The sequence below is a fragment of the Thunnus albacares genome, chromosome 15, assembly GCF_914725855.1.
Source record: "Thunnus albacares chromosome 15, fThuAlb1.1, whole genome shotgun sequence".
Taxonomy (NCBI): domain Eukaryota; kingdom Metazoa; phylum Chordata; class Actinopteri; order Scombriformes; family Scombridae; genus Thunnus; species Thunnus albacares.
The window spans coordinates 30,294,413-30,304,412 of NC_058120.1; the positions used below are offsets into that span (position 1 = coordinate 30,294,413).

At 43.7% G+C, this 10,000-nt stretch overlaps 1 protein-coding gene across 1 annotated transcript in view; it reads right to left on the reverse strand.

Moving 5' to 3' along the window:
• Nucleotides 1-10,000, reverse strand: part of mapkbp1 (mitogen-activated protein kinase binding protein 1) — a 51,527-nt gene that overhangs the window by 18,345 nt on the left and 23,182 nt on the right. Inside the window, exons 3-12 of the mRNA XM_044374523.1 lie at nt 9,309-9,371; nt 8,503-8,560; nt 8,001-8,171; nt 7,593-7,730; nt 7,260-7,442; nt 5,225-5,385; nt 2,397-2,595; nt 1,211-1,354; nt 878-1,086; nt 596-687 (exon numbers count right to left, since the gene is read on the reverse strand). Coding sequence (XP_044230458.1) covers nt 596-687; nt 878-1,086; nt 1,211-1,354; nt 2,397-2,595; nt 5,225-5,385; nt 7,260-7,442; nt 7,593-7,730; nt 8,001-8,171; nt 8,503-8,560; nt 9,309-9,371 — 1,418 coding nt within the window. The remainder of the gene's footprint in view (nt 1-595; nt 688-877; nt 1,087-1,210; nt 1,355-2,396; nt 2,596-5,224; nt 5,386-7,259; nt 7,443-7,592; nt 7,731-8,000; nt 8,172-8,502; nt 8,561-9,308; nt 9,372-10,000) is intronic.

A 10,000-nucleotide genomic window follows, 5' to 3' on the forward strand; every position in this document is an offset into this window, starting at 1 on the left:
TTGGAAAACAGCTTTTAAAGAAATGTTTGTGGTTTAAAATGTTTAAAATTAAAAACAGCTCCAACAAATAGTTTTTATTTTCATAAATGTGCACAAAGATCCTCTTTGTAACCTCTGAGGGTTGAACAGGTGAAACTGCAGTCTGATCTCCTATTGGCTGTGTCACGTGTGATGTCATCTCCTCCGCTGCAGCCACAGCAGAGCAGCGGTCAGTGAGTCGCTGCCTTGCTCAGAGGCGGAGCCTTCGGGCAGAGCAGCCGCTGCCTAAACAGGTCATGTGAGACGAACATAGCGTCGGAGATGAGACGGCAGTTACCTGCTGATGACCTGCTTCCATATTATTGATCAGCAGCTCCGATACGTTACAGCAGTTCTGCTAACTGCCATAAAGCTGACTGTCAGTGCAGGGAATCAAACCAGCAACCCTTCAGTTACAGGTTGTTGATATACTTTAGGTCTTATAGTATGTTTAGATGTTGTTTTTAATGTTGTATATATACACAATATATTGTGTTATATTGCGAGTATATATATATTGTGTTATATGTTGTATACATGTGAAGATGTGTCCAAACACACAGTAACAGCCGCTCACCAGTATCTGGTTTGGAGAACTCGAGGCAGAGGATCTCTGAGTCGTGAGCCTGAACATTCAAGATCTCCTCCATACTGACCAGATCATGGATCCTACACACACACACACACACACACACACACACACACACACACACACACACACACACACACATAAACAGAGCAGAGACGTTAACAGCATGTTATAACTTGTTCTGTGTGTTTTCAGCCTGACTAGACTCAAACTTGTGATTAAAACCACACAGTGCAGTCCCCCCCCTCCCCCCAAACCCCCCCTCCGCACCTGAGGACTCCCATGCGGTCTCCAGAGGCCAGGTGCTGTCCATCAGGACTGACTCTCAGGGTCCTAATGCCTGCCCTGCTCTGGTCAGCCTGCTGCCCCTCTGAGCCCGATGTCCCCGCCTTCTCTGTGCTGCCGCCGGCGACGGTGACGCTCTCTGTATCCAGGAGGCTCGTTGTGTTGTCATCCACGTAAATGACCTTCTGCAGGTCCTGCAGAGTTAGAGGTCAGAGAGGTGAGGAGGCTGTCGGGTGAGGTGTTCAGGTGTTCAGGTGTACAGGTGTTCAGGTGTACAGGTGTTCAGGTGTACAGGTGTGTGTGTGTGTGTGCTCGTACATGGCTCAGGATGTTCCTGTTCAGCACGTTGAGGCCGTCGATGTTCCACAGTCGGATGGTGTTATCTGAGGAGCAGGACAGGAAGGAGCCTGGGGCAGGACGCACCTCACCTCCCCCTCCTGCTCCTCCCCCCTCTGGATACACCTGCAGGACACACAGGAAGAGGAGGAGCTTATCAGTCACTTCAAAACAACAAAACAATTAATTAATGCAGAAAAACAAAATGTGTGCACTTCCTTTCAACTTATCAATTCTTCTCTGTGTGACTGCTGCAGATACTGGACTCAATTTAAAAGGGACCTATGATGCTTTTCTTTGTTTTCAGTCATATATATGATGTTATAATGTTGGATGTTCATGTTAAATGTGGCCGACGTGTCAAGTAACGAGGTAAACGTAGTGAAAGCAGTAATCCCTGTGAGCAGAAAGCAGCAGCGGCGCTACTCTGAACACTGCTCCTCACTGAGCCATGACTCCACAAGTAGTTTACCTGTTGGAGGTGTGCTGGTCGTCTGCAGCTCTTCATCAAACATCATCATCACTGTGGCTGTTTCTGCTTGTACTCTTCCTCCCTGCATTATTTCTAGCTGATCCGCTCAACAAACAGCTCCAAATGTCTCCACATGTTGTTGTTTTGAGCGGTTTTTAGCACCGCTAACGAATCTCCAATGACGAACGCGTTTCACTTCCTTTCAATTCTTCACAATAAAAGTCTCCTGTTATTTAGTCATTTAAAAGCTTTTAATTTGGAGCAGTAAAGCAAGAAATGTTGGGTTTGCATCAGCAGTAACTTAACACAACTCTGACACAGCTGCCCCTCACAGGCTTCCGGAAAGCTGACCAATCAGAACAGAGTGGACTCATCAGGAGGCGGGCCTTAAAGAGACAGGAGCTAAAACGGCCAAAAAAAGGGCCAGTACAAGATAAATAAGGAGTTTTTTACTGTAAATCATGCAAAGCTGGAATCCCAGAATAAAAATACAGAGCCGGAAATGAATGTAATAGGTCCCCTTTAAACATCTTCAAATAAAGTATTTTGGTTGCGTTTGTATTCATTTCAGTTTTTACATTTGCTCCAGTAAACACTGAGAGCAGCTGGTTTTACTGGTCTTTATGACGTCATGATGTTTCAGCTCTGTGACCTTTGACCTCTCAGGCCTGTGAATGATTCAGATGTCAAACTGACCTCGAGGCTCCACACACAGGACGAGTGGTAGAGGGCAGAGTAGAGTTTTCCCGCCCTGCGGGGGTCGCGGAGGTCACGGACATCCCACACATACACGCTGTGGTCATTGTAGACGCATGACAGCCAGCGGTTGGTGGGGTCATAGGTCACCGCCACCGTGTCCGGGTAACGAGCGTCCGACCTGCAGCAGAACAGCTGACTGAGGAGCAAACAGAAAAAGAAGGAGGAGAAGAGAGAGTAATTTTGTGGGACAGACGGAGACTAAAAATAAAAACCCTGCTGATGTTTCTGTGGTTTCCATGGTAACGTGTCCGCATGTCCAGTGGTCAGCTGACCTCCGTCTGAATACAAACCAGACTGAGTGAAAGAGGTTTTAAATTAAACTGCAGTCTGACAGACAGTCAGCACGTCCATGAACAGAAAGGCTGAATCAGCACACAGTGAGAAGAAGTCAGAGTACACTGAAGTACCGACTGTGTGTTCTAGACTGTTAGTACTGAAGTATCGACTGTGTGTTCTAGACTGTTAATACTGAAGTACTGACTGTGTGTTCTAGACTGTTAGTACTGAAGTACCGACTGTGTGTTCTAGACTGTTAGTATTGAAGTACCGACTGTGTGTTCTAGACTGTTAATACTGAAGTACTGACTGTGTGTTCTAGACTGTTAGTACTGAAGTACCGACTGTGTGTTCTAGACTGTTAATACTGAAGTACCGACTGTGTGTTCTAGACTGTTAGTATTGAAGTACCGACTGTGTGTTCTAGACTGTTAATACTGAAGTACTGACTGTGTGTTCTAGACTGTTAGTATTGAAGTATCGACTGTGTGTTCTAGACTGTTAATACTGAAGTATCGACTGTGTGTTCTAGACTGTTAGTACTGAAGTACCGACTGTGTGTTCTAGACTGTTAATACTGAAGTACCGACTGTGTGTTCTAGACTGTTAGTACTGAAGTATCGACTGTGTGTTCTAGACTGTTAGTATTGAAGTACCGACTGTGTGTTCTAGACTGTTAGTACTGAAGTATCGACTGTGTGTTCTAGACTGTTACTACTGAAGTACCGACTGTGTGTTCTAGACTGTTAGTACTGAAGTACCGACTGTGTGTTCTAGACTGTTAGTATTGAAGTACCGACTGTGTGTTCTAGACTGTTAGTATTGAAGTACCGACTGTGTGTTCTAGACTGTTAGTACTGAAGTATCGACTGTGTGTTCTAGACTGTTAGTACTGAAGTATCGACTGTGTGTTCTAGACTGTTAGTACTGAAGTACCGACTGTGTGTTCTAGACTGTTAGTATTGAAGTACCGACTGTGTGTTCTAGACTGTTAATACTGAAGTACCGACTGTGTGTTCTAGACTGTTAGTATTGAAGTACCGACTGTGTGTTCTAGACTGTTAATACTGAAGTACTGACTGTGTGTTCTAGACTGTTAGTATTGAAGTATCGACTGTGTGTTCTAGACTGTTAGTACTGAAGTATCGACTGTGTGTTCTAGACTGTTAGTACTGAAGTACCGACTGTGTGTTCTAGACTGTTAGTATTGAAGTACCGACTGTGTGTTCTAGACTGTTAATACTGAAGTACTGACTGTGTGTTCTAGACTGTTAGTATTGAAGTACTGACTGTGTGTTCTAGACTGTTAATACTGAAGTACCGACTGTGTGTTCTAGACTGTTAGTATTGAAGTACCGACTGTGTGTTCTAGACTGTTAATACTGAAGTACTGACTGTGTGTTCTAGACTGTTAGTATTGAAGTACTGACTGTGTGTTCTAGACTGTTAGTACTGAAGTACCGACTGTGTGTTCTAGACTGTTAGTACTGAAGTACTGACTGTGTGTTCTAGACTGTTAGTACTGAAGTACTGACTGTGTGTTCTAGACTGTTAATACTGAAGTACCGACTGTGTGTTCTAGACTGTTAGTACTGAAGTACCGACTGTGTGTTCTAGACTGTTAGTACTGAAGTATCGACTGTGTGTTCTAGACTGTTAGTACTGAAGTACCGACTGTGTGTTCTAGACTGTTAGTACTGAAGTATCGACTGTGTGTTCTAGACTGTTAGTACTGAAGTATCGACTGTGTGTTCTAGACTGTTAGTACTGAAGTATCGACTGTGTGTTCTAGACTGTTAGTACTGAAGTACCGACTGTGTGTTCTAGACTGTTACTACTGAAGTACTGACTGTGTGTTCTAGACTGTTAGTATTGAAGTACCGACTGTGTGTTCTAGACTGTTAATACTGAAGTACTGACTGTGTGTTCTAGACTGTTAATACTGAAGTACTGACTGTGTGTTCTAGACTGTTAGTACTGAAGTACTGACTGTGTGTTCTAGACTGTTAGTACTGAAGTATCGACTGTGTGTTCTAGACTGTTAGTACTGAAGTACCGACTGTGTGTTCTAGACTGTTAGTACTGAAGTACCGACTGTGTGTTCTAGACTGTTAGTACTGAAGTACTGACTGTGTGTTCTAGACTGTTAATACTGAAGTACTGACTGTGTGTTCTAGACTGTTAGTACTGAAGTACTGACTGTGTGTTCTAGACTGTTAGTACTGAAGTACTGACTGTGTGTTCTAGACTGTTAGTACTGAAGTACCGACTGTGTGTTCTAGACCATGATTGGCTCCAAACTAGTTGTGATGTCACAAATCCTGTGCGTAGGCACAGAGACACTTTCCAGTTTCAGCAGATGAATGTGAAAATAGTGTCCTGGTATAAAAGCTGCAGATGTGTGTTGTACTTAGATGTGAGCTCATTATGTGATCTGTGTGTGTGTGTGTGTGTGTGTGTGTGTGTGTGTGTGTGTGTGTGTGTGTTACCTGGCGTCCATCATACTGGCGATGTCGGCGCCGAGGCAGTGTGGGCGGGGCAGAGTACACAAGAAATGCAGGTTGACGGGGCTGAAGGCTCGAACTGTCCCGTCAGAACAACCACAGAAGATCAACTCGTCTGTGACGGACAGACAGGTGGCCTGAGACGTCTGACACACACACACACACACACACACACACACACACACACACACACACACACACACAGGTGAGTCAGGATCAAACCATCATGAACTCAGGACTCCTGCTGAGCTATTATAACACAGTGATGATGAAGATGATGACAATTTTTCATAAGTGAAGACGTTTAGCTGTTTGCCATATGGAAACTGTTTTGTTTCCTGTTTCCTGTCTTTGTGCTAAGCTAGGCTAAACACATCCTGAACATATCTGATACTGATCAATCTATCAGTTTATCTTTCTATTTCTGCAGCTGGTTCAATACACAAGATACAACATGTCAGTCAGACAGCTACACTAACAGCTCCATCAGCTCCACATCTGTAGAGCTGTAACACCTTTTAGTATCAAATAACTGTCAGACGCTGAGACATCATGATGCATTAAATCTGTTGAAAGAATTAAACCGTCTGTTTGGAGGTTTTGGTGACGTGTTTTTATTCTCTGAACAGACGAACGTGTTTGTGTCTTTGTGTCTGTCAGACGAGGAGATAAAGAGTGAAAATGTAAATGAAGTGAGAGAATGTGTGTGGGTGAAGATTCAGACAAAGACGGTTGTGTTTCTACTGCAGTATCAGTACACAGTCACAGTACTGTTACTGAAGTACTATTACTGCAGTATCAGTACACAGTCACAGTACTGTTACTGAAGTACTATTACTGCAGTATCAGTACACAGTCACAGTACTGTTACTGAAGTACTATTACTGCAGTATCAGTACACAGTCACAGTACTGTTACTGAAGTACTATTACTGCAGTATCAGTACTGTTACTGCAGTAATAGTATCAGTATCAGTACTGATACTGAAGTAGTGAGTGGAGGTCGGTGGAGGTGAGTGATGCGTTCAGGGTCCTGGGGGTAGAAGCGGCGCGATACGTCACTCGGCCCTTTAGGTGGAGCGTTGGTTATGAATGACTACGGTGTGCTGTGAAACCGACCAATGGGGTGAGAGGAAGAAAGTGGGCGTGTCTGAGTCAGTCAGTTCAGCCAATGAGGATAATGATTATTATTATAATTAATGATTATATTAAACATGTTTTCAGTTTAAATTGGAATTTAATGAATGATCACATGACACTTTTACTCTTTACTGATACTGTATGTGTCACCAGCTGGACTGACTGAGTCCAGGTGAGACGAGGACTTACGGAGGCGGAGTCAACTGTCTGCACAGGAAGCAGAGGAAGAAGCAGAGGCACCTCAGATTAAAGTCAATTATAAACACACAATAAAACATTAAGAATCATAAAACATCCAGCAGAGAACAGATGACGTACAGAACAGACTGTACCTGCAGAGGTCATCAGGGTTCATCCTCTGAGGGTCATGAACACTGACAGTAAATGTGTTCATCATTAACATGTAACCAAATGATGTTGGAATATCTCAACAACTATTAGATGGATTTACTTTAATTTATTTTCACACATTCATGTTCCCCTCAGGATGAATTACTAACTTTGTCTTTTTTACTGCTTCTCTTTACCAAAAAAGTGAGATAATTGTGTAAAAGAAAGGAACATTAACAGTTTCTACCACTATCCCTACTAACTGATGTTAGCATTTAGCCTCACAGGGCTGCTAGCATGTTAGCTGCAGACTCTCTGTAGTGATGTGACTGCTGTTAATGTTCAGACTGTATCCTGCAGAAAAAACAGGAAGTTAGAAACTAGTTTGAAGTGTTTGTTAATTTCCTTACAATCCTGCAGAAAGAAGAACCAGACAGACGTGTTTTTTTACTCTGATGTGACCAACAGACATCACTGTCTGTCTCGTTGAGGAGACGTTGTGAGGACGTTGTGAGGACGTTTGTAGCAGTGGAAGCAGCACACAGACTCACCCGCAGCTCGACCCACTTGTCGAGGAGTCGGCGGTCGTTGAACTCACACAGCAGACCAGACGACGTGATGCAGTAGGTGGAGGAGGCCTGCCGGCCCCGCCCACACGCCACATCACTGAAAAAGTTATTCCTGAGCTCTCCCAGCAGCCCTGAACGCCCCAGCAGAGGGACGGTGGCGTTCACCTGCAGATGATGAACACATGATCACATCAACACCATGACCGACCGATTAACAGCTGATTAACAGCTGATTAACAGCTGATTAACAGCTGATTAACAGCTGATTAACAGCTGATTAACAGCTGATTAATGTGTGACGGATGTGATGAGCACCTTGGAGGTCTTGGCATGGTCCAGGTACCAGAACTTGACATGCCGGTTGCCGGCGGTAACAAAGTAGGAGCTGTCGTCCGAGAAGGAGACGGCGGTCACTTTACTGGACACCTTATTGGCTGCTATGACGACGTTTTTCTGATGAAAATACAAAACAAAAACAACAAAGCAGTTTTCTTCAAGTTTGACTAAAGTTCTGAACTTCTAAACTAAAACATTCGAGGTTTTCTTCTTCTCAAAGTTCTCAGTTTTTATTGGAAACGTTTATCTGAGTTTAAGTTTAGTTTTAAAGTTTGATTGTTGTAGCAGATCGTTTAAAAGTTTAAAGTTTAATTTCAGCTGCTGCCTGCGTTCATCAGTGGATCGATCAGCTGATTGATCAGTGTATTGATTGAGTGTGTCAGCTACCTTCCAGTTCCACACGTTGACCATCATGTCGTGCTGGTAGCCCACGCTGACGATGTATTTGCCGTTTGGAGAAAACGCCACACAGGCGACGCCATATTTATGCTCCTGCAGCTCAGCGACCTGCAGACGCTCAGACACCTCCCACACCCGCACCGCCGGCATGTGACCGCTCTGCAGGAGGAAGAGGAGGAGGAAGAGGAAGAGGAGGAGGAGGAGGAAGAGGAAGATGATCAGTCATTCTTTCATGTTTCATTTCATAATCTAATGTCGGCATCAAACTTTAAATTGAACCTTAAAAAGTTATTTACACATAAAACCTGCAGATACAGGTCTGCTTGAGGATCAGGTCTCAGTGGACCCTGTCTGCCTGAGGATCAGGTCTCAGTGGACCCGGTCTGAATCAGGATCAGGTCTCAGTGGACCCGGTCTGAATCAGGATCAGGTCTCAGTGGACCCGGTCTGCCTGGGGATCAGGTCTCAGTGGACCTGGTCTGGAACTCACCTCTCCTGTGACGACATATTTCCCGTCGGGAGAAAACGCCAACGTTGTGATCGTCTTCCTGAAAAACACAGAGAGGAAAGATTTCTGATTGGCTGTTAAAATCACCTGCAGGTTACCATGGCAACTGATGCTCCAGGCGTTCTCACACCTGTAGTTTGTTTGCTTTGGTCTGAATCGCTGGATCAGTCTCTTCTTCTCCTTTTGGTTCAGTTTGGTTTCACACAACAAAGTTTAAAGTGAAGAAGAAGAAGTTCAGATGCAGCGTTTATAAACCTGATTCTCCTTCAGGAAATAGAACTAATATAATACAGCTGAAATAAGCAGCACGATGATCCTCTGCTACTTATTATTAAGATTCTTATAATAAGAAAAAATAAAATAAATAAATCAGGTGCTTTATGAACAGAGTATCTGTCATTTCTGACCATGAAAACTATTTACGTTTACATTTTTTTCAGGTTGGTGCTGCTGGGTCGTGTCTGATGGATATATATATATATATGTATATATATTTGTGTGTGTGTGTGTGTGTGTATATCTATATACACACACACACACTATACCCCTCTATATACCCCAGCAGCACCAACCTGAAAAAAATGTAAACGTAAATAGTTTGTGCTGCCTTCAGTCGGCTGAAGAAGAGAAGGGAGCATCAGGCACGGTGCAGCAGGACCGGACCCGGACCGGACCGGACCGGACCGGACCAGACCGGACCGACACCAGAGTGATCTGAACCAAACAAAGCAGCTGTGAAAACGCCGTCTACAGCAGGTCAGAGAGGGGGCGGGGCTTTGGAGTTTTACCTGGAGCTGTTGAAAATGTGATGCTGTTTGTTCTTCCGAGGATTCAGCAGGACGACAACACACCTGCGCGCACACACACACACACACACACACACACACACAGGTTAGTGTATCATATATAAACACAAACATGATGAAACAAACTCAAATACAGAAAAAAACCTGCAAAAACCTGAAAACACACACAGTTCAACACAGTGTGTGAACCAACTACAGCCGGACACGGTGATGCTTTCATGTAATATATTCTATAGTTCATCAGCACAGATAAACACACAGATGTATAAACATTAAATCACAGGCTGCCTACAAGATGTCGACTCTTCATCAACAACGGTTAACGTTACTCATCACATACAGCTGAACACAATCATCTCTCAGTATTATTTAGACATCAAGTGTGAGTCACGCATCAACAAACCAGCCTGTAACAACACACACCAACAAAAAGGAGAATAATATAGAACCTTTAGAGTGAATTAGTGATGAATCACCCTCATGCATGAATGACACATCAATAACAGACTCATTTTACACATGAGCCATGATGATGAAAATACTGTCAATATTTTAGAGACCAACCAAAATTTCACAATTATTAAGAGAAGCAGAGCTGGTTTGTTTGGATCTCAGTGTTTTTACTGAGGAAGAAGCTCAAAGACATACAGCAGTCTTCTTCTTCTCTGCTTTTA